The 24,586-nt window shown below is 37.9% G+C and overlaps 2 protein-coding genes across 5 annotated transcripts; both read right to left on the bottom strand.

The window, feature by feature from the left end:
• Positions 1–1,990: 1,990 nt before the first annotated feature.
• On the bottom strand, positions 1,991–15,391 carry LOC121239325. Of its 2 annotated transcripts, none has more exons than XM_041136546.1 (11): positions 15,197–15,391; positions 14,737–14,821; positions 14,236–14,432; positions 12,753–12,835; positions 3,853–3,898; positions 3,699–3,755; positions 3,453–3,507; positions 3,239–3,345; positions 3,046–3,109; positions 2,828–2,961; positions 1,991–2,427 (listed from the first exon to the last, which is right to left on the bottom strand). In XM_041136546.1, the coding sequence occupies exons 1-11, from the start codon at positions 15,281–15,283 to the stop codon at positions 2,287–2,289; spliced, it is 1,056 nt and encodes a 351-aa protein (XP_040992480.1). In that variant the 5' UTR covers positions 15,284–15,391; the 3' UTR covers positions 1,991–2,286. The 2 variants fall into 2 exon arrangements, with proteins under 2 accessions (XP_040992480.1, XP_040992481.1); XM_041136547.1 differs by having other exon boundaries at positions 3,239–3,339.
• A 1,510-nt stretch (positions 15,392–16,901) lies between these two features.
• On the bottom strand, positions 16,902–23,938 carry LOC121238865 (ACT domain-containing protein ACR9-like). Of its 3 annotated transcripts, none has more exons than XM_041135929.1 (6): positions 23,454–23,938; positions 22,339–22,557; positions 22,143–22,248; positions 19,921–20,272; positions 17,687–17,938; positions 16,902–17,326 (listed from the first exon to the last, which is right to left on the bottom strand). In XM_041135929.1, the coding sequence occupies exons 1-6, from the start codon at positions 23,605–23,607 to the stop codon at positions 17,180–17,182; spliced, it is 1,230 nt and encodes a 409-aa protein (XP_040991863.1). In that variant the 5' UTR covers positions 23,608–23,938; the 3' UTR covers positions 16,902–17,179. The 3 variants fall into 3 exon arrangements, with proteins under 3 accessions (XP_040991863.1, XP_040991864.1, XP_040991862.1); XM_041135930.1 differs by having other exon boundaries at positions 17,687–17,908; positions 23,454–23,864; XM_041135928.1 differs by having other exon boundaries at positions 17,687–17,971; positions 23,454–23,861.
• Between the last annotated feature and the right edge of the window lie 648 nt (positions 23,939–24,586).

Raw genomic sequence — 24,586 nt, 5'->3', positions numbered from 1 at the left:
TGGTACCTCGGAAATTTTAGGATTGCCAGCTATATTTGCACCATGAGTTCGCAAAGTTTGTGCCACGTTTGCTTGCTTGTGTTCTGTCACTAGACAGCGTTCCACATTTGAAAAATGGTAAATGGTTCTTCGGTTTGACTGAGTTCAGTTATTGGACAAATTTGTTCAATTCTTCTTTTTTTTTTTTTTTTTTGAATGGAAAATCCTGTTCAATTCTGATTTCTGATTTAAGAGTGCCTTGTTTTTCTTTCGGTAAATGAGGTTCCTGTTGGTTTGTTTTGTCATGTTGGACCAAGGTGAAAACATCTCACTTTGTATTTAATTCAACTTATTCGAGTGTCGTTTCATGTTGGGTAACGGCAATATTGCTGTGAGGAAGAAATGGCAATATCGCTTATGTTTCGAACTAGAGAGATTTTCATGATATGATGATTTCATTAGGGGTGAAAAACCAACCCCCCCGGTTTGGTTCTTACAAAAATTGAAACCGATTGAAATTGGTATTTCAGAGAAGAAAACCAGCCGAAAATCGGCCGTGTAAGAGGTAAAACCGTCCGTTTTGGTCGCCAATCGACTAACAGTTGGTTTGGCAGTTTGTTGGAAATTAGTTCTTGCAATCCCACCACCAAATTTAAAAATATCCAACAATCCTGAAATAGCCATTCAATCCCACAACAGAATCAAGAAAAAAAATAAAATAACACTAGACAAAATAGGATATCACAAACTACAAATCATAATGCCACTTTCTAGAGTGAAACTATTAACTACATTAGACCTAAAAAAAATTGTTTTGGAGTGAAAACTAAAAAGACTAGTGGGTATGTGGGAGTGGAATGCGTCATTTGTTGGGGGGACGTGTACGTCATGAAGGCTAGGCCGCTACCGTAGCCGCTGGAGAGGAGAGCTGCGCAAGGTTGAAGCTAGAGATCGAGGATGAAATGAGGGCTGACAGCTCGAATGAGAAGAGAAGAGGACACATTCTTTTGAATAAGCTTCAGGATGAAACGGCGCCGTTCTCATTTAGTTGTTTTTTTTAAATACAAGAAGAAAAACAGTGCCGTTTCGCTTATTTAAGTGAAACGATATCGTTTTAGAATGTCACATATATAAAACAGAAGGGGTTGTTGATGTTGGCTGGTTCATCAGTTTTTTCCTGATTCAAATCGAGACTGAATCGGCTGACGTCAATTTTGTTAAAATTCCACCGCCGGTCGACTGGTTCATTGTCGATTTCTGCCAGTTCTGAGTTCCAGAGGCCGGTCTGGGTTGGTCCCGATCAGTTTGCCGGTTTCGTATACAGCCCTAATTTTCAACCAAAACGACATCTCTCCTATTGCCATCACCACCATAACCAGCTCCGAGTGTGAGATGCCATCAGTATATCACGCTCGATTCATGTAATGGACATATAAACACAACCTAACGTTCATGGAGTTTCTTATAACATCTAGATATGCTTAAACCTTTCACAGCCTGGCCAAACCATGAGGAAAAACAACATTGATTTTATAGAAATGATTGGTCCACAATACGAATTACAATCTGGTTTAGGTGCTCCATTATTATTACTTCCTGCTTCCACTATTGTTTCATTTCTCGCTTGTTCAATCAAAGGTATTACATTACCGAGCAATTATTACCAAGGCACGGTCAGAAAACATTTAACAGAGAAAAAGGAGAAAATAATAAGAATAAATCTTTACATCAGCCTACTGTTGATTGTAGCCGCAACACACCTTACGTGTAGAACGGTTGATGTGCTACAGACCTGCTCGGTGATGTGGTACAGTAAGCTACTCGGTGTGTAGAGGAAAAAAAAACTAGCATACAGAGGAAAAAAAAAAAAAAAAAAAAAAAAGAAGCCAGCTCAGGTGGGCTACGGCTGATGCGCTACAGTAGACTGCTCTATAGCTTTACTCAAATAATAAATAAAGAGAAATGCTTTGTGATGTTCCAAAACAGCAAAGCAAAAGAATGAGCCCTGATGTTCCAAAAACACACTACGAACTTTCAATAGGATCCGGGTACGAAGATACAAAAAGAAACATCCGTATGATTGAATAGTTGAATACCCCTCAATGAATTAAAATGTGAGAGGTATTAAAATGTGAGAGGTTAATGAGGAAAACAAAAGCGGGCACATATGATACACAAACTAATTTGATATGCTAAGTGCTACACATTTGTAAACTTTCAAGTGATTCTTAAGTTTTTGACTTTACACGAGACTCTGCCTCTGGCTGTCCCAAGTATTATTCTTTCGGCCTTTTCACCTTCTCCCAACTAGAAAAGATCATCCTTAACAGAGAATACAGTATCGCCTTTATGCAAGAGATCACAAAGTTCCAACAAGAAGAGGGCCAATACCATGGATATAGCAGTCGAAAAAAATAGGCTTATAAGATGCCGAGGGTAGCGCCCAACCTGTACCACAATGTTAAAATGTTATTTCAGAACAATCCTTAGACAAAATATATAAGCATGATAGGGGAAGGTCGATAAAATGTGCTGACTGACATCTTCAAGTTTGCGACTAAATTCCTTTTTCCTATATATTAGTCTTACTAAATGTGAAGTGACAACCCACACAGATAGATTCTGCTTGGTAATTTATAATCCTCCTCCCCCCTCCCACCCGCTAACGCTCTTTAATTAAGTCAAATCATCTTTAAGCAGTATATTATTGTGGATAAAAAAGATTTACTTACAATTATAAGGAACTCATCATGAGCTTTATGCAAATACAAGTTTTTTCACTAATAGCTTTGCAATTTTGAAGTTTCTGAACCATTGGGCTAGTTAATTTAGGAAAAATATAACTCACCGGAAAAAGCAAATCTAGTGCATTCCAGGCAGCATGACGAACAGATCTTGTAGTATACATTGGACCACCGGGCGATGTGAAGCTATATAAACAAGTCTTGAACCTTGTACTTGTGGTCATTCTTAGTTCCAAGCCTGCAAAGATTAATTGATCATAAAAATTGCCAAAATATGTCAAATGCAAAATATCTTGGATCTCGTAGATGGTTGAAAAAATACCCTGGAGAACCCCAATGTGTGAAAGGTAATGGAGCAGTACTGGTTCCACCTTCAACTTTTGAAGCTGACAAAAAGAATAATCTAACACTAGATTAAAATGATGATATGAGCATGAAGTTCTTTTTCTAATATACAGTTATTTTCTAAAATTTTTTGAGAGATATATGCAGTAAAGATGATCTATCAGATTAACCTGATCTGTAAGTTCAATAACAAAGATGTCTGCAGCACCACCAACCAAGAGGGCATTTGGAAAAACAGGAAATTGCTTTAAGAAGCTTTCAAGCTTGTCAACTGTAACTTACCCAAAAACAAAAAGAGGCTCGTCAACTGCACAGATCAAGCAATGTTATAAAGAAGTATGCACTGATTTGTTAAAGATAAATTTCCTGCATGGTAAAGCCTACCTGAATTGTAGAAAATTATGAACCTTGACAGTAAAAGACACAGATCTCTCTGGGCCTGAGATAAGATGGATGGACAAACATTAAGGAAACACATGCTACAGATAGTGATAGGATAATGGTTCCACAATCTGTATTTTATCTTGTCTGATTAAAGCTCACCGACAGAAAATGAAAAATTATCAGCATGACGATCTTTTGATTAAGTATCAGCATGTAAGATCAGAAAGGACAGCATCGATGACTGACCTGCACGGGAATTTTATTCAATCGTTTGGGCTCCAGTGCAACTTCCTCAAGAAGATACTGAATTCAAGGATGAAAAAAGGAAAAAAAAAAATCATCACATTGTTCATCCAATAGATGTTAGAATGTAACATTTCATCCTTGGAAGGACTCTTACACGAAAGAGGGATTGAAAGCGCCAAGTATTGGTTTGGATGTCAATCCTGTAAATAATCATAAAATGGTTATTGCAACAAGTTGTTTAAATCTTATTGTTGATCTGAAAGGGGGAGTGTCAAAAATATGCAAAGAGTACTGTCAACTATGATGAACATTGTCACATGGTCACCTCCAAAAGAGAAGAATAAAAGAATCAACAATGGCGACGAGCATAATAGCATTGATAACACCAATAATAATAAGAATACTAATAATAAACTTTTAGGGCCCATGTACAAAGTCTCCAAATCCATTCACAGTTCTGCTACATGCAGGCCCCGGGCGTACAAGCTCGGGCACACCCTGCCGTCAGCAATAAGTTTGAATTAAAAAAGAAAAATTTAAGAGAAAAGAAGTAAGCCGTCATTTTCAGACCAATTCAGCCACCCCTCTCCATTTTTCAGACAAAGATTGACCATTTTCGCTCACTTCCACAGCATCTTTCACACCAAACTGTCAGTCTAAAATTATCTTTTTCTTTTGCTTGAATACATTCTCTCTATTATCATGCAAGTAGTTTTACTTTGTCAGGCTTCAATGGTGACACTACTTCCTTGATGAATTTATGAGAATCTGGGGTAACACCCATCTGTGCTTAACTTGAAGTCTAAAGATTTGGCGAGGGAGAAGAGAAAATCAGAACAAAAGGAAAATGAGTGCAGACTGCTAGGTCTCACCATGTGGCTTCTTACTATTACATATGACTAATTTCAGCTCTGTGGGACGAAACTGAGAATCTGAAAACAACTGTTTGTCTTTAGATTTGTGATAGACCCCAAAGCTTCCGGATATGTGTGGACGTGGAGAATAGAAGTTATTGTGTAATGGGGGGACAGTTATTTGCATGTCTAAGATTGTGTACAGCAGTTATTTTGTAGAATAGCAGTTATTATATTAACTATTAGCATCTGTGTGACTGTATATACGTGGCAATTAAATAGGTGTATAGCAGTTGTGCGGCAGTTATGTGGGGTTGTAGTATAAGTAATTTGGGTGTCTAGAAAACTGGTCAATTGTCTAGTAATTGCAAACTAATTGTACCGTGGGTTCCTCCACACCCCAAGTGGAGAATGATCTCTTTTCTATCTTTTGACTTCCATCCGAGGGAGGTGGTTCAGTAAAATACATATTCTTGTTTGTAATCTCTGACTGGGACCTATCAATTTGGTTTGGAACGAATCTGAAATTCACTGCAGATACGACTAATTTTGATCATCTCTTTAGAAATGACTCTTAGATTGCTGTAGCAGGTCATGAGGACGAGGAAAGGGAAAAAAAAAGTTGGGCAGTTTCTTGAAGCAGAGTCACTAGGTTGGGGAAATCGCAAAAAGTCTTGTGTGAATCAGGATGGGGAAAAAAGCAAGAGACAGCAGGCTTTTTTCAACTTTTTTAATACCACCCACATAGCAGAATGCCATTGCTGCAGCGTGCACAGGGGCCTCTGCATGGGGGGTTGCAAGAAGATTTATCCATCCATTTATAACCATCCTAAATCTCGACTACAATCAAATTAACTGGAGAATGACCTTATACACCATTTACGATAGTGTGCTACAAGTTAATGACTATAGAGGTACTTGTATTAAAGTAAATTTACTGTTATCCTTTTTTGCTCTGAAGGATATTTTCAGAGCAGAGAGAGGGTTCAAGACCATGGGTTACAGGTCAGAGATGAACAAGGATAACAGAACTGCAGTACAAAATATAAGTTTTCGCTACAAAGCATGACTTCTTGATATACAGAAACACAACTGATAAAAATGCCTGAAGTTGGATGTGAAGCTAAGCCCACTGTCTTCCCAAGCATATAACGAAAGTAAATACACTCCACTCTACACTATGGGTCACTGGCAAGATTTTATTAACGTGCATAGAACAAAACATTTTTAATGGACAAAACATTGATGTTGATGTCATAGAACAAGTAATACCTGCATAATGAAGAAACAGAGGAGAGCAAACAAACACAAATAATTTGAAATAATTTTTGTTATGATATGAATTAAATAATTAAATTCAACTCTTTCTATCAAATTAACATTTGGGACAATTGGTTAAATGATATTAGAGCAATGGTCTCAAGTTTGCACCATGAGGTGGATCATCTTTTACTTCACCGTAAGATGGCAAGGATGTTATGGGTGGAGATTTTTAACAAGACTGGAATTGCATGGGTGATGCCTAAGAGGGTGGTAGATTTGTTCGCTTGTTGGCAAAGGATTTGAGGCAATTCCCATACTGCGGATGTATGGAGAATGATTCCTTCATGTATCATAAAGGTAATGTTCGAAGCATTGAAGATAGGGAATGTTCTCCGGATGAGCTTAAAAGTTTCTTCTTCCATACTTTATTTCTTTGGCCTTCTGCCAGTGTTTTTAATGGAGCCAGCTTACATGATTTTCTTGTATCACTTTCTAGTTCCTAACTTGTAATTAGGTTTTTGTTGTTTGTATATTTCCCGTGTACTTGGACTATGCCTATTTACTAGTTTCAATAAATTTTATATTACTCATAAAAAAAATTGAACCGTGTTGGATCCACATATTACATGAAGTCTAACCCATACATGAGGGGTGTTATATTACAGATTAAATGATTGAACTCACCCTTTCCATATCATAATCTGTTTGGATAACTAGTAATTTAACAATTGAGAACACCAAAATATTCTTTGTTCCATAACCTCAGAAGTCAAATAGCAAAACTAAATTTCAAATGTGTTTCCTTAAGGCCCGGTTTGGATGACCAAAGCATCTCATCTGTATCTCATTTGGGTTGTACGGTCCCAGAGTTTTGCCTATCCAAACATTGTATTTCATCTCTAAGTTTTGAAAATATCCACTTAAATAAACAGTGTAAAACAGACAGTGAACAGTGTAAAACAGTAAATGAACAGTACAACAGTGCATGGACAGTACATGAACAGTGCAAAATCTCAAGGATTTAGGGTACTCTATAAATACCATGAGACCCCCACCTTTTTCAAATCCCAAAAAGTCAAAACTATCTCATCTCCATCTTCACTAAGAAAATCTCACTACTATTTAAAATATCTCATCTCATCTCATCTGAACTATGTATCCAAATCGGGCAAAGCATGATTTACAAAATGCACTAACAGGTTGAAAACACCAGCATGATCTACAAAATGCACTAACAGGTTAAAAAAACCAGAGTGCAAATCCAAAAGTTATTTGTAACCAGCTTGATAATAACCAATCAACTACTTATAATCGACTTATATTTTCCATTGTTATGTAGCATTTTTTTTTCTCTCTCCTAAAATATTCTCTCCGTACACTTTTGCTCCGTTGGTGGTGGTTTGTTAATGGCAATAATTCCCTGTGGAGATTAGCGTGTTATTTCAATTTGGGTTGCGGTGTTGGTTGGCCTCGATGGGGCTGCGCAGAGAGGTTTTTATTGATCAGAAGTTATTTGCGTTCAGAAAGGAAAACGAAAGGTGGTGGAGAATAGCATAGAGTAGTCACTGTGTGGTTAAATACATTTCCTTAGATCATGAAGCTTTGGGGTGGTTAGGTTCTATGGTGAGGGAATGTGTAGCATCATTGGATTCTTGTGAGTTCCTTAGAACTTGTAGAAAAGGAAACCACGTGCTAGTGGTGCAGAGGGGCTGCAATCACAATGGCAAGTTCTTCTCTCTTTCGGAGTTTGGACACGAAAAGAGGAGAGGCCTGATAGTGGTGCTGGAAGGGAGGAAGGGGAAGGAGTGGAGGAACCAGAGACACCTTGAAGGAGCTCACTTCTCCTTCCCCTGTTTCGAGTGTGAGCAATAGAGTGGCTCGTGATCTTCTGTGGCCTACCCAGGCAGGCAAGTCGAAGGTGGATGGAGGCGACGGAGGTGCTCCATTGTCGACAATAGACGGCCCATGGTCGTATAGTGAGGTGCTCCAAGCGTAGAGGGCACTGCCTCGAGCCGCAAATGCAGCGTTGCCAGGCGTGTCCATCTCAGAGGTTGTCCAGAGGAGCAGGGGAGATGACAGCGAGATGTTGGGGCCAAATGAGGAAAAAATGATGCAGGTGTTAGTTGATATGGAGGAAAAAGTAAGGTTTTTATTGGAAGAAATTCTCTGCCTTAAATGGTGCGTTAAGGGGAAGGAAGTAATGCAGACGGGTCTGGGCCATGATTCGGGCTCTAATGAAGGGAGGGGAAGGCCTCCAGTTTTGGACCAGAGGTATTCGAACTTGGGCTTGGACTGGGAGATGGGCTCTAGAGCAGGGAAGGGTAACGTGGTGTAGGCTGGGTTGGGCCAGGCTTTAGGCCCAAAGAAGGTCGGGAGGGCAACGAACTAGGAGCCCGCCGATATTTTGGTTTAGGCTTTGAGTCATCCTCCTGTAGCATCAATAAGCGACTTGCTGGACTCCACACCGGCACAGAAAGATTCGTTGATCGCCGTTGACCACCACGGTGAGCCGGTACAGTCACTTTGATGGGAGGATATTGAGGATGGCGAGTTGGTAGAGGAGCCAGTAAAGGATGGGCCTTCAAGTGTTGATTTCCCGTCGCCGTTGTGTGGGTTGTTGCTGGAGCTTGCACAGACTCAGTCGTGCAAGGTGGTCGAAGGCCCCGCTATTTCTCTTGTGCAGTCAGACTCGTCGTAGCGTGGCCTTTCGTTTATGGGGTCTCCATTAGGCACTCCAAGCCTAGAGATGGGGGGTTTTGACAAGAATAAGTTTGGGAATTGCAACCCTTTCGAAAAACTGAGACTTTCTGAAACTTTGGTGGCACCTAAAGGTGAACCAAATTTAGTGTGTGGCTCGGAATTGGCTCTGTTTGATAATGATTGTGCTGGTGGGGAGAGGGTCGTTCTAACTCCTCTGTGTACACTCCCTCCCAGTTCTAAATATGGGAGTTGTTCGTCAAATTGGGTTTTCAAGAAGATGGAGGAGTTACAAGCTGTTATTGGGGTTTCTTTTGGAGGTTACGAAGAAAAATTTGCAGCCCTTCTCATGGCAATTGAAGATAGCTGTTCGAAGTTAACCACAAAGCGAGATAAGGAACTTAAAAGGCTAACATGTTCCATCAATTATGATGTGAAGGAAGGGAGTGGCGGAAGAGATAGATTGAAAGGGAGGGGCAATCTATGTTCATATAAAGCCTAATATTTTATCTTGGAATGTGCGGGAGCTCAATGATCGCAATAAATGCCTTCGTATCAAATCATTATTGCAGATCTGGAAGGGTAATGTGGTGTGTTTTCAAGAAACAAAGTTGCGATTCATTGATAGAAGAATGGTGCGGAGTTTTTGGAGCTCGTATGTGGGTTGGTCTTATTTGGCCTCTTTGGGAGCCTCAGGCGAAGTGTTACTAATATGGGATAAAAGAGTGGTTGAGGCGATTGAGGAGTGTATTGGAGATTTCTCGGTTGCAACTTTATTCAAAAACGTTATTGACGGATGGGAATGGGCATTTGTAGGCTCCTATAGTCCTAATGTGGATAGGGATAGGAGAGGGTTGTGGGAGGAGTTGGCGGGCCTATACTCCTTATGGAATGTGCTGTGGTGTATAGGGGGTGATTTTAACATTACTCGCTTTCCTAGCGAGCGATCAGAGCATTATCGGAATACTATGGCCATGGAAGAGTTCTCCGAGTTCATTTTTTATCTGGACCTTACGAATCTCCCCCTGGTAAGGGGCGAGTACACTTGGTCAAACGGTAGGGTTTGGTCGAAATTCGATAGATTCCTTGTCTCTCATTCGTGGGAAACCCACTATCTGGAAGTAAGTCAGAAACGGTTAGCTCGAGTTAGCTTAGATCATTTTCCTAGTCTACTAGATTGTGGGGGCATTCACAAGGGTCGCCGGTACTTTAAGTTTGAAAACATGTGACTAACAGCGGATGGGTTTGTAGAGATGGTGCGTGCTTGGTGGTCATCGTATCAATTTATTGGCACTCCAAGTTTTATTATTGCAAGTAAGCTGAAGGCACTGAAACAAGACTCAAAGAAGTGGAACTTGGAAGTTTTTTGCCACATTGACAATCAAAAGTCTACACTATTGGAGGAATTGCAGGAGTTAGAGGGCAAGGAATTATTGGGAGATATCTAGAGGAGGTGTTATTCAGGAAGGGCACGGTTATGACAAATTTGGAGAGGGTTTTGTCGTCGGAGGAGACTTTATGGCGTCAAAAATCCAGGGCCCTTAGGTTGAAAGAATGTGATAAGTGTACGAAGTTCTTTCACAAAGTGGCTAATTCACATCGGCGCAACAACGCTATTGAGTTGCTACATTCAAGTTCTCAGGTGCTATCTTCTCCTCCCAAGCTAGAAAACCATATTGTACATTATTATGAGATTCTTCTCACAGAATCGGCTTCTTGGAGACTGAAGCTTGATGCCTTGTCCTTTGAGGCAATTGACTCTCAGAGTGTGAGTGTTTTGAAGAGACCTTTTGTTGAAGAGATCTACAAGGTCATCTCTGGTATGGCTAAGGATAAAGCGTCGGGTCCGGATGATTTTTCAATGGGTTTCTTTCAAACTTGTTGGGACATTGTGAAAGGTGATGTTATGCAGGTCTTTAATGAATTCCACTCTTTTCAAAAGTTTAAAAAATCCCTTAATGCGACTTTCATTGCTCTCATTCCCAAGAAACATGGGGCTTCGACTATTGAGGACTTTCGCCCAATAAGCCTGGTTAGTGGCGTATACAAGATTATTTCAAAGGTTTTTGCCAACCGGCTAAACCTTGTGTTGGAACATATTATTTCCAAGCCCCAGAACGCATTTATTTGTGAGAGAGAAATTCTTAATTCGATGCTCATTGCAAAAGAGTGCTTGGACCATAAACTACGGAAGAGAGGTTCAGGTATTCTTTGCAAGCTTGATATGAAGAAGGCCCAAGATCATGTGAACTAAGAAATCCTCTTATACCTGCTTGAGAGGTGTGGCTTTGGGGATAGGTGGATTTTCTGGACGCGTCATTGTATTTCAACCACCCGGTTCTCAATTCTAGTTAACGGTACACCTGCTGGTTTTTTTTTATAGTTCCTGAAATTTGCATTAGGGAGATCATCTATCTCCTCTTTTATTAGTTATAGTTATGGAGGCTTTAAGTTAGATGGTGCAGGCTACTATTGGTGGAGGTTTTTTATTTGGTTTTTAGGTGGGCAATGGCTCTGGTGGCCCTATTATCATCTCACACATTCTTTTTGCAGATAATACTTTAGTCTTTTGTGAAGAGGATAATAGCCAGATCCAAACTCTACGAGCACTGTTACTTTGCTTTGAAGCAGTGTCGGGGCTTAAAGTGAATCTTGGCGAGTTCGAGATGGTTTCGGTGGGTGCGATCTCAAATATCCTCAGTTTATCAAGCATCTTGGATTGTGAGGTGTCCACTTTACCAATGAAATATCTTAGCCTTCCGTTGGAAGCAACTTTCAAGGCTAGAGCTATATGAGATGGAGTGGTGGGGAAGATAGAGAAAAAGGTTGGCTGGTTGGAAACAAGTGTATTTATTGAAAGGGGGCCGCTTCACTCTTATCAAGAGTACTCTCACTAACCTCCCCACATATTTTTTATCTTTGTTTCCTATACTTGCAGGGGTGGTGAATAGGATTGAGAAACTCTTTAAGGCGTTCTTATGGGGGGCATGGGGAAGGAGAAGAAATTTCATTTGGTTAGATGGAAGACAGTATGTGCCCCAGTTGTGTATGGGGAGTTTCGAGTGTGTAACTTGAGAACTTTTAATAAAGCTTTATTGGAGAAATAGCTATGGAGATATCACTCGAAGGGGAGATCATTGTGGAAGAAAATTATCAACGCTAGATATGGTACTGCTTTGAGTGGTTGGTGCTCCAACAAAGTGAGAGGGGGGGTATGGTATGGGTTTGTGGAAGTTTATAAGGAAGGGGTGGCCATATACTTTGAAAAAAAAATTCGCTTTGTAGCCGGAGAGGGAATTCAAATAAGTTTTTGGCGGGACGTGTGGTGTGGAGATCACGCATTTGAAAGGGTTTTTCCGGCTCTCTATTGTATTGCAGTTAATAGGGAGGCTTCGATGGCGGATATGTGGTTATTTTCTCATGGTTCTCATCAGTGAAATATTCTTTTTAATATGGATTTTCATGATTGGAAATTATGTATTGTTTCATACTTTTTCAGCCTACTATATTCCACGGGGACTCCTATGGTACATCGTGATAGATTGAAGTGGAGGTCTAATAATCACAAGAAATGTACAGTTAAGACGTATTATAACATTTTGACAACACAAGATCATACTCCATTCCCCTGGAAGAATATTTGGAAGTCACGTGTGCCTTCTAAAGTAGTCTTTTTTGTATGGAACACCGCTCTTGGAAAGATCTTGACCACCGACAATCTGAGGAAGAGAGGATGTGTAGTGATAGATTGATGTTATGTGTAAAAAGAATGGAGAATCTGTGGATCATCTCTTACTACATTGTGAGGTAACAAGGGTGTTGTAGGATGAGATCTTTCAAAAGGTTGATGTTGCTTGGGTTTTGCCTTTGAGGGTGATGGATTTGTTGGGTTGTTGGAGGGATGCAAGGCTGTCATCAAGTGGCAGCAGTGTGGAAGATGATTCCTTTGTGCATCGTGTGGTGTATTTAGACGGAAATGAATGCACGCTACTTTGAAGAAAAGAAACACACAATGGCAGAGCTTAAGAATTTTTTTCTTCACATTTTAATGCTTTGGTTTTCTGCTATTGTATTAAATAGGGACAATGTTCATAATTTCTTTTTTTTAATTTATCGCTCTTAGAATGTATTTAGGTGTTCTTTTGTATACTTCCTGTGTACATGGACTATGTCTATTTCATTCATATCAATAATATTTATCTCTTACTTATAAAGAAAAATTATTTTCCATTGTTCATACCAGAAAATATTTGTGGCACCTTGAACAAGAGCCGATGAGTAGCGGAGGAGGACTTCAGAATTGTCGAGTTGAACTTCAAACAACTACATAAGAAAGACAAATATGTACAGCTTAACATCATGGGAACAACAGTGTAAAGAGAACATAAGTATTCATCACAAGCCATAAATGAAATAATCAGATTTTTTGGAGCCCATACATACATAACACCACAAAAGAAGCTCCAACGGGGCGATACATGCTGAATTACATGGGCACATACATCAACCCCCAGGACACTAAAAGAACTCAAAGGTAACCGGATAAATTCATTTAAAATGCGTTTCATAAGAGTACTGAAACCTTTGAACCCCCCCCCCCCCCCAAAAAAAAAAAAAGGAAAAAAAGAAAAACACACCCAAAAAAAAAAAAAAAACCATAATTTATTAACTAAATCCAAGCTCTAGACAACAGTAAGATGTGACGCCTCAATGAAAAGCCCAAACCACATGGCATATATTCCAAAATGACTAGTCAATTATACAATTGGAGCCTCATTAGAACCTTATAAAGAGCAAGAACTTCTCATTCCTAAGCAATGTGAGATCTCATAAACTCATACACCACCTACCCTTATCCTTATTATATAAGGTATCACAATCTGCCTCCCCTTAAATTCTCAACGTCCTCGCCGGGCCAGTCTGTCGTAGGTAGCACGGCTCAAATCCCACATTTCTGGTTGTGATAGACTCTAATACCATTTGTAATGCCCCAATGGAAGGCCCAACCACATGGCCTATACTCCAAAAGGATTAATCAATGATACAATTGGAGCCCCATTGTAACCTTATAAAAAGCAAGAACTTCTTCTTCCCAAGCAATGTGGGATCTCATACACCACCTACCATTATCCTTATCATATAGGGTGTCACATAAGATAACTTAGATAAGTAACGTAAGCACATATTACGGATTTTAAAATAAAATAAACAATGAAAAGAAACAATCGCTCATCAATTTTGCAGAACAAAAGTCCATAGAAACTGGGCCCTTCTAATCTTCTTTTTCAAGAATAAGTTTAAAATCATAAACCTGTAAGTGGTTATCCATCACCAGAAGAGTCAGCATCTTGGATTCTTGTGTAGTGGGTAAGCTGCAGATGTTCTTTCTGTAGCTTAATAATTGATCTCCTTCTCCTTTGCAATAAAATGAAAACTGAAGCTATAAAAGCTCCCTTCATACCAAAAAAAATTATTTGTTCATTTTCTAATCTGCTACTTTGGCCAAAAGCTAACCTTCAGTATTCCCTTTCTTTCCTTCCCTTTTTTCCCAAAAAATAATCCCTTGAAATTACCCTAGAAACTGGACTAGAGGGGAATTGTAAGAATTAATTTGTGTGCAAATTTTGAAAATGCTACCCAGTCAACTGTAGGACTTGGAAGTATCAGACAAGGTTACTAATATTTACAAGAATATGACACGATCTATCTATTTGCCAACGTACCCATTTGTGGAACAAAAGTGTAAAAATATGGGATGCAAAAGACTGGCTCCATAGCTGGACAATTAATTCAAGGATGGGCTTTGCAATCTCAGGCAGCCGAACATAATAATCCGCAAGAACGTCAAAAAAGCATAACGGACCATGAGTACCATCCTCTGCAGGAGAAATCACATCTTCTTCTCTGGTGAGAATTATATCTGTTTTCAATTTCAGCTGATAAAAATGAGAACCACACATAATAGTTGTTTAAAACACCTACAGTTGGCGCAATTCACTATAAATTAGAAATAAATTACAAGATTCAAGCTAGTTGTAATGGATCAATATTCCATAAGCCATGCCATAGACTGTAATGAAATCAATCTCTAATCTTATATCAACGGTCAATTAGCATGATTTGCAATTGTACTCGAGTCGCCAGATTAGGTTTTCAATTTTTTTTTTCCTTAGTCTAAGAAAGCATTGCATCAAAAAAGAGATAATATGACAACGCTGACTTACCTTTCGCTCGGTCATCAACCTCTAAGGCAATGTCAGCAAATAACTCTTGCAACAACTTGGGTCTCTGCGAAGGAGAAGTTCGCGCCTGCCACAGATTAAGCACCGATGAACTAACTCTTCAAATAGACATAGTTAATATTTGCGCTTTCATTAATGCGATTTTCTTGCCGCAAAAGCATACCGAAAACTAACCTAAACTAATTCATTCATAGAAAGTATGTCCATAATAAAGAAGCTTCCCTACGAAGAACAACTATAAGCAAATTGCCAAATTCATCATCTAAAGCAGAAGTATAATCATCTGCATTCGTTTATTATGATCCAATTACGGTAAGACAGCTCCGAAAGAAACAAAAAACCTAGTTCAAAACTCCCACTTCCTTTCTACTTTCATACATTTTCTCAGCAACCAACGGAAAATCATAAGCGGAATTTCAAAACAAGAGCTACGAGGACCAACCCGTTGGAGCTTCTTCTCGATCTCTGAGGTGAGAGCACTAAGATAAGCGGAGCTCCGAGACGTTACGGGGGCTTGAGGTTGTGGCATTCTGATAAGACCAAAAAAAATCAAACCATAAAAAACCCCTAACCCCCGATTCCGGTCCAAACACGATCTCAACACCAACCGATGAACGGTTATTCTCCTGAGTTGATAATGGCGTATCTATTATGCCGAGGGGCCAGTCGCTTTAAATGAGGGGGATTCGAATTTCCTCGTTGTGGCGTGGCGGAGAGGGAACGCAGCGTTTTGGACGGAAAAGCGTGGAGCTTCGGAAATTGGCGGTGTGGTGGTGGTAGGTGGTTGGGGGGTGACGTGGATGGGAATTTCGGATTTTTTACACGTGGTGGATGATTTTGGATAGGCTCGTGGGTGGGGAATACTGCCACGGAGGATTTATTTTTTGCCGACCTCACTGATGCTTGGATAATGATTATTGGAGAAGTGATAACTTCACCAGAGAAGGATAGATAGAAAGGTCACTGTTGCTCTCTGATCCCACCGTGGCATAACATATCTGAACACGTGCTCGTCATTGTACGGCCTGTGTTTAGGTGGTGAGATAGAGAGATCCTGCTAGTTGGCATGATTGCATTGTTTCCTTCTCTAATGGACAATTTTTCTTTTATTTTCAAACAACGATTTAATTATTCACTTGATAACGACCAAAAGGGTTATAATTGTAAATAGATGTGATTGATTTAGTTTGGTAGTATTAATCAGACGAGTAAAAATGAAATAACATGGATCACAGAATATTTAAAGTTGTCACATCTTTGTCACATTTATTCACATTTATTCATCTTAAGACTTTTCAGACAAGAAACATTTTTTTTTTTTTTTTTTGGCAAGATAAGTAGTAGTATTAAAAAAAAACCAAATACATCATACTCATAGCATAATTATAAAAGGGTGGATCTACTGTAATTGGATTAAAGGGATATTGCAAAGGATATTTCAAACAAGAAACATTTAAAGCATGGACATGTTTCTTTTGATGGTTGGCCCGAATAACACGGACACGGCTAAAGAATTTATTACGCGTCTGCATGACATAACGTAAACCTCCCTCCAAAATCTATAACCAAAACGTCTTCAACACAGCACGTTTGTAATTTGTCTAATTAAAAAGGGGTGAAAGCCTTGGAAGTGAGCCAACCATAAGAGGGCAGAAAAGGACAGAACCACTAAAAACCGGTTTGGATTAAGAGAATCTCATTACTATTTATAAATTTTAACTCATAAATTTTATTACTATCACAAATCATCTCATCTCTGAATCTAAACGAAACCTAAATATAGGTAGCACCGGCTGAGAAAAGCATGTTTTAAAGACAAGTCTGGTACACAAAACACTTTCCCGTTCTATAAGATGCATTTTTGTGTGATACCTACGCAACATATTTCACAACACATGTTATAAAATATAGATATTTTGATAAAATGATATTACTTTTATAAGGTAGTTTACAAAAATAACTCTCCTTTTAAAACATTGTTGTCTAAAATATTATGAAAAGTTGTGCTTATCATTTTTCAAAATGTACCCTTACTTTGCATATTATGGGTTGAAACCCACACCCCATTAAAGCCAAACAGTACCTCGTATAAGAAAGAAAGATCAATCTGACTACTGAAAAATGCATGGCTAACCAAGCCTAGACCATGAAGCATAAAAGGCATTCACCATTATTAGGAAATGTGCTCAACATACAGTCTGACTTGCGGATTAAGGAATACAAGCTCTATGCATCAGATAACCGCTAACTGATGCACCATACATGCTCGGGGAATGGGGAAAAAACAAAAATTGAAATATTAATGCATCCTTCATATGGGTCATAGATCTTCTCATCCAAAATGCATGGGAGGGAGGGAGAGAGAGAGGGAGAGGTCACAAAGATGAGATCGACTCAGAATCTTGGTAAAAAGGAAAAAATATACTCACCAACCCATCAATGTTCTTCTAACTCTGTCTACAATCTGACTCCTAGCTATCATATTGGATAGCTGAAATTTGCAGTTCTCATCCAAAAGAAATCTGTAGACCTCCCATTCACGACCTGATGTTGAATGCCTTCCTATGTCAGCCTATAAACCAAGACAGGACGTGTTACGAGTATATCAAAATTTGAGTTGGCAATTTATGATAGAGAAGTGATACAAAAATCCCATACGCACTGCCTTAATTGAGTGAAAAAGCTAGTACCCTATCGTAGGTTGGGGAAAGTCAATCTCAAACCAATATACAGAAGGGAAGGGTATTAGCAATACATGGAAGACGCAAATGACAATTGCCACATTACTTGATGGAGATTTAAAACTCAAAACTCCAATCTGGCACCACAATCCATCGGATCAGTGCCATTTAAGCACCTAAGGATGAAAATCATGGAAATTGCAGTGTGCTGATGGCTTTTTGAATCATATTGTGATAGCAAGTATTCTTACCGTGAAAATGCAGATCCCAAGTAATTTTAGAGCAAGGGTAACATCATAGAAAACTCGAGGTCTTCCCTCTCCAGATAACTCAACTGGATTAGCAACCAGCAATTCGGTGTCTGGTCCTCGGTTTGCAATAATGACACGCAATGGATGAAGCATTTCCTCTTTCAAATGAGAACACAATGCATTCTGTTTCTCAGGATCCACAATCTTTTTCCCATCATTTTGCTGAATAAAAAGGTCCAAATCACGATGGCCCTTTGTATTTGGTGAGAATCGACCATAAGCTATCTAAATAATAAGAAACAGCGCAAATACAGCACAGATTTAAGGAAGCAGAAAAACATGTTAATACTTGTCAGAACACATTGACATGCATGCATATATGGTGGTCGTAGAAAGGAAAGATATAAATCTAGCCCAACATTTCAACTCTTTCAATTAATGGGATTAATCTACCACTAATATTTATTGATGCAAGAAATGAAACCCAACAGAAGTCCCCTAACATGATAACATCTAGTGGACCTCATCCTCTCAGAAATCAAATATAATTTCAGAACTAGCACATAATTGTTTATTTGGCTAAGAATATATAAGATAGAGGGACAGCCAGCTGACTCGAAAGAAAAAGTGTGGAACCATGGTAGTTTATAGGTGTTATATGAATGCCTCATCATATAACTAGAATGGTAGCTAACCTTAATTAACAAGCAAGGTAACCTGATCTTATTTCGAGGTACAAGAACTATGATCTTGCAAAATGGACGGTAGCAATCAAGCAATAGCCAGTTAAGATGGTAGGTAGGGGTGCAAGAAAACCGGTCTGGACTGATAAAACTAGTGGTCGGTTTCAATCCACTAGTTTCCAGAATTTCGGTTTTCGGTCTGATCCCAGAGTGTGGTTTTCTTGGACCAGACCGACCGAAATATATATATTTTTAAATTATTTTTATATAGCATTTTTATATAAGAGTTGTATAACTTAACTACGTAATTTTCATCTAACCTATGATCATTGACCATATAAAACATTAAATATACTATTAAATATTAACTAATATATTATATGAAATTATGAATACATGATAAACCTTATATATTTATATGCAATGGTACATACTCTAGTATCTACACTAAAATAAAATAGTTAGGTACATTTTTTGTAAGATACCTAAGTTACATTGATGAATATCCAATGTACAATTATTCATTAACCACATATGAAATATTAAAATTTTAATATAGGTCATTATGTATTAACAATCATAATTTTTTTATAAGTAAAAATATTATATATATCAATAGGAGTAACCAAGTACACTAAATGTATACAAGAAAACACCTTACCCATATTAGAAAGCCCCTAATGACCCAAAAAGCCCGTGAAAAACAACCCAAAATACACCAAGCCCGACCCCAACCCCTTGTTTCCCGTCTTCACAATGCCCTCCCTTTAGATTTCCATTAACAATCATAATTCATACACATACTATTAAGTATTGGCTATTGAGTACTAAGTTAGTAACACCATCAATATAATTGTAATTAATAATTTTATTAATGACTTAATTTGATAATCCACATTAAAGAGGTCACTTAATTTTAATTTTATTATTTTATATAATTTTCATCATTTAATTTATTTGTTAAGAAAAGAAATAGAATAAAAAATGTTTATAGGGGTAAATAGTTTATATTCAAAAGTGTAAACATTATGGGCTTTTTTGTATAGATGGGCTGAAAATATACATTAGAAGTGATTTTGGGCTTTTTATATGTTTGGCCCATTTTACACTAGCCCGGACCGAATTGGACCGACCGGATAGATAGCTGATGGCCTGGTTCAGTCTATAGGGGTAATAGGTCCAGTCTCGGTCTGGAAAAAGGGTGGACCGAAATTTTCTGTCCGGTCCAAACCACCCCTCCGCAGACCAGACTGGACTGAACCGACCCCTATTCCTAGGCAGCTTAACTTTTTGTTCCAAACAACTTTAAAATTGATAAAATAACTTTTGAGTGAAAACTAGGCCCAAACCCAAATTGTCGATCACTCAACTTGGAGTACAGAAAAATCCATACTGTCAATTGGAAGAAGTGACAACATGGGAGGAGAACCCCATTACAAGACAGCTAGGATTCCACAATATATGAGACCAAGACAATAAAACCCCAAAACAGATTCAAATTAAGAAAAGCTGAATGTGAAAGTACTCATGGTGAAGATTAGAAATCCCTACCTGGATATTGCAGTCTTTCAAAGTTCTCATGATGTCATATAATAGACCCTTGTGATCAGCGCAGTGTATTTGAAGTAATGTATGAACTGGACTCAATGAATTGTCAATGGTCACACTAGCCTTCTTCAATATTGCCATATCTGGACTAAGAGCTTGAGAGCGGGTTTCCTTATCTGATAACTCGCATCTAAATAGCTCCTCGGCTACTACAGGAGAAAGAGAAGAAATCCCCTGATGGCATTCATACTCGGGACCTGCCAACAGAAGTTCACTGCTGATACAGGATTCACCCAAGACAGCATGCAATTGTTCCAATGTCTCATCTTGTCGCGTCTTTGTGTGTAGAATCTCCCTGAAAAGAATTATGGCAGATATGAGAAAATGACCATAAGAGCTTTGCTTACAAGTCTGGTGTGTCAACACATCAAATGTTGAGAGCCCATTATAGTTTAAAAAAATAATTAAAACGCCGATACGTTTTCATTATTGTAGGACCGACTTCAGTGGTGTGAAAAAACAGGCTTGCAAATAGATTTTTTCTAACCATAATAGATAGCTCCTCTGCCCGACTGGAACATTTATAAATAAGAATCTCATGATTACTAAGAAACTTAATCAACCAAAGTCAGGGAAGTAATCTTGTGCAGTCAATTCTGCTCCCTGCCCTAGTTTCTTTGATGTATCTGATCTATCAATTTCCAGTTGCTCAATAACAGAATTCCTTCGAGAACAATCGAAATTTCCATGGACATAACAGGATTCTGATCTGAGCCCTAGTTGTAAAAAATGGAAAACACCTAATTACAAGCTAGGAGCTGGAAATAGCAGCAATCATGAAAACTAATCTCATCCAATACAGTAGACAATACCCAAAGTAACGATGTATGGGAAAAAAATATCTCTAATCCCTCCCAATGAACATTCTCTATTTTCAAAACAACGATTGTTCCTCTCATTTCATATACACCACAACATAAGACATAATGGCACCCGCACCACCTTCCAAACAGCCTCAATTTGATGATTACCCTGGATTCCTCTCCAACAGGCCAATAGATCCACCACCCTCCTAGGCATCACTCAAGCAATACCAAGCCTATAAAAAATCTCATCCCATAGAACTTTTACCACTTCACAATGGAGAAGGTAGTGGTCCACCAATTCACCATTCCTTTCGCACATAAAGCACCAATCCATTATAACTATATCACGTTTTTTCAAATTATCTACAGTCAGAATTTTCCCATGAGCTGCCAACCAACCAAAAAAAAGCAACCTTGAGGGGCACTTTGCTTCTCCAAATGCACTTCCAACAAAAATCATTAGATGATTGGTTCAACGTAACCTTGTACAATGATCTGACCGAAAAGTTCCTATTCCCATGATGAATCCAAAGCAATCTATCTCCCCCCACCCCCCAGCTCTCAATATTCAGGGCATACAACATGCTGGAAAAATCAGAGATATCTCCCATCTCCCAATCCCAAACAGCTCTAATAAACATCACATTTCACTACAAAGAGTCATTAGAGTTGTCCATATAGTCTGCCACAGAAGCACCCTGATACAATGCAAACCTAAAAAGAGAAGGGAAAACAATCTTTAGAGCAACATCTCCACACCAAATATCACGGAAAAATCAGATTCAAGATCCCCAACCCACCACATATCTGAAATCCCCCCCCCCCCCCCCCCCAAAAAAAAAAAAAAAACACAACAACAAATACTTCCAAATTTGGAGTCAACAACATTCCTCCAAAAAGCACCCCCTTCCTGGTGATACCTCCACAACCATTTCCCTAAGAGTGCCTGATTAACAATTTTTAGTTATATGGGAACCATATCAGAAAAGTGAGCACAAAAAAAAAAACTACAATATCCAAGGTGAGGCAAGTCAGTGATGTGATAATATAAAAGACAAATGAAAATGACAAATCACATGACATTTATTTCTATGTCCAGAAGGGGACCGCTTATTAAATGGTCCAAAACAAGGAAATTATATGAGGCTGCAAAAGCAATCGAATCAATTGACAATATATACATATATATACTTAAAAGAAAATACAATATATATACATGATATTTTCCAGAGAATTGGAAGTTCCTATTGTAATGCATGACTACTTAACCAGGGGAGTATCTGTGTGTGTCAAAATACTTATCAACAAAAAGCTCAGTGCGTTAGAAAGTTTAGTAGAAACTTCAAAACAAAATCTCACATGCTATCCGTAATGAAGAAGAGGTCAAGAACTCTGCCATCTGGAGTCGTCATCACTTTTACTCTTTGAATTTTAAGCTCAAGCTCACAGAGAATATGCGTAACATCTAAAGAGATTTTCACAGCTGCATTAGAACCACAATACACAGAAATAAAGCAACAAAGGACACACAAGGACTAGAGAGAATTGCTAGTACCATGTAGCAGACCATTCCGGTCAACACAAAAAAACTTCAATAGGTAAACCACAGAGGACATTGAGCGTGTAGATGGTTGGTCAAAGTAAAACGACACCAAACATGATGGGCATATTGATTGGAGGCGGTCTTTTATATTCGACCATCGCAAGATGAGGGAGCTGGAACGAGGAACTACCCATAATATAATGTAGCACCACCTCCCATCAGTGGAAACATCTATAACCAGAATGTAGAGGAAGATAATCAAAATAGTGTGGCAGAAAAAGAATTTCACTGAAAGTCATGGTATAACCATATCAAATTTACAACAATTTTCACTCAACGACCACAACATTCATTACAAATATCTTCCTATAGGTTACTGCATAACAAAGGCAAAAGCTAAAGTTCTTTTTTATTACTTAGGAAACTGGAAAGATAATTACATTTCTAAACAGTTATAAGCTAAAATATGTATAAATGAATAGATAACAACTTTCTATACCCACCTCGAACAAAAATCTACCAAAATTACAAGTTTTCGTTTAAATTCGGATGATGAATCAAATAAAAAGGTTAAAGGGTTTGTTTGTTTTCAGAGATGAGATGAGTTGAGATTAAAGTTAAGAAGTTGAATAAAGTATTGCTAGAATATATTTTTTAATATTACTTTTATTTTAGAATTTGAAAAAGTTGAATTGTTTATTTTATTTTATATTAGAAGTTGAAAAAATTATAATGATGATATGAGATAAGATGTTATCCGAACAAACGATGCCTAAGAGTATCAGACAAGTCAGCGCTCCGCGAAAATTAATGTGGTAGGTAGAAATAAATGAGGTTGTTCACAAAGTAGACGAGAAAAACTGGAGTTAATTACTACTTATCAAAAAAAAAAAAAACTGGAGTTAATTACTGGTCCAGGAAACAGAAATAGTTAAGAGAAAAATTATTAATCAAAGAAATCACGAAGATTCGCCAATGAATTAAAAGCAATAATAATAATAAAAAAAAAAAACTAACTCCGAAGAATTTGAGTGTCAACTGTCAAGCGTCGGATATTCAAGACATTATTGCATAGAAATAAAAAAACAAAATAATAATCAAGATTAAATCTATGGTATATACCGTACCTCCTTTAGTTATGTAGAGACCGAATTCGAGGATTATTCTGCAAATATCGCATCCGAGTCCGGTTTTATCGGGGCAATTGATCGTGATGACGAAGGGCTCGCCCTTCCCATTTCCCTTCTCGATCACAACGACGTCGTCGCTCGGTACTCCCATACTGACAACCGAAGAATGACTGCCGTAAATGCCAGAATCGTAAAGCCAGAGCTAAAGCCTCCCGCGGTGTACGAACGTCCAGTCTCCGGTGGATGTGTATGCGGAGTGAAGGTGGGGGTGTGGTGTGGTGGAGGCGATGGCTGAGGTTGTTCTGTTTTTTTATTTTATATATATATATATATATATAGGCTGAGGTTGTTCTATTTTATTCGAGAGCGAGAGACGAATGGCTGGCAGTGAAGCAATTTGTTGAATGTTCTCGTTGTTGTTGTCAGAATCGGTGGAAATATCCACGTCAGTGTCTTCGAGATGCAATCATTGAGCGAAAATTTTGCTAATTTTTAAAAAGAAAAGACGGTATTTATAGAGGCTAATTTAACATATAATAACTAATTCTGACTCTAGATATTGATTACGAGAAATGATTAATATAAGTTTCAAATAGATAAATTTTATATAAATTTTTATAAAAAAATAAATTTTATTTTAAAAAAATGTAAAAAAAATTATTATTTATTAATAAGACTCATTGTTTTATAAAAGACTTGTATAGAACTTGTCTATTTAGAACTTGTATCTAACATTACTCATTGACTATTGATTCAAAAACTGAGGATGAATTTTTCAAAAAAAAAAAACCGGCGCTGCAGTAGAATGTATAAAATATCTAGATAAATAATTAATTGATATTGACTATCGATAATTTTTTAATTGAGTTGAAATGATAAAATATTATTATAATATTATTTTTTAATATTATTATTATTTTAAGATTTAAAAAAATTATAACGATAAATTAAGATGAATTTGATAACTAAACTTACCCTAAGAAAAGAGGAAGGATATTTTTGTTAGTAAGGTCATTGATAAAATGTTAAAATTATCTCATTATTATTTGAGCTTCACATCATTTTTATATACTATACATTATATATATTTTTATTTTTATTTTTTATTCTTTTAAGTTTTATACTTTTTA

Source organism: Juglans microcarpa x Juglans regia, chromosome 7D (genome assembly GCF_004785595.1).
Source record: "Juglans microcarpa x Juglans regia isolate MS1-56 chromosome 7D, Jm3101_v1.0, whole genome shotgun sequence".
Taxonomy (NCBI): Eukaryota; Viridiplantae; Streptophyta; class Magnoliopsida; order Fagales; family Juglandaceae; genus Juglans; species Juglans microcarpa x Juglans regia.
Note: the sequence above shows the minus strand (reverse complement) of the source record. Positions and strands in the feature narration are given on the sequence as shown.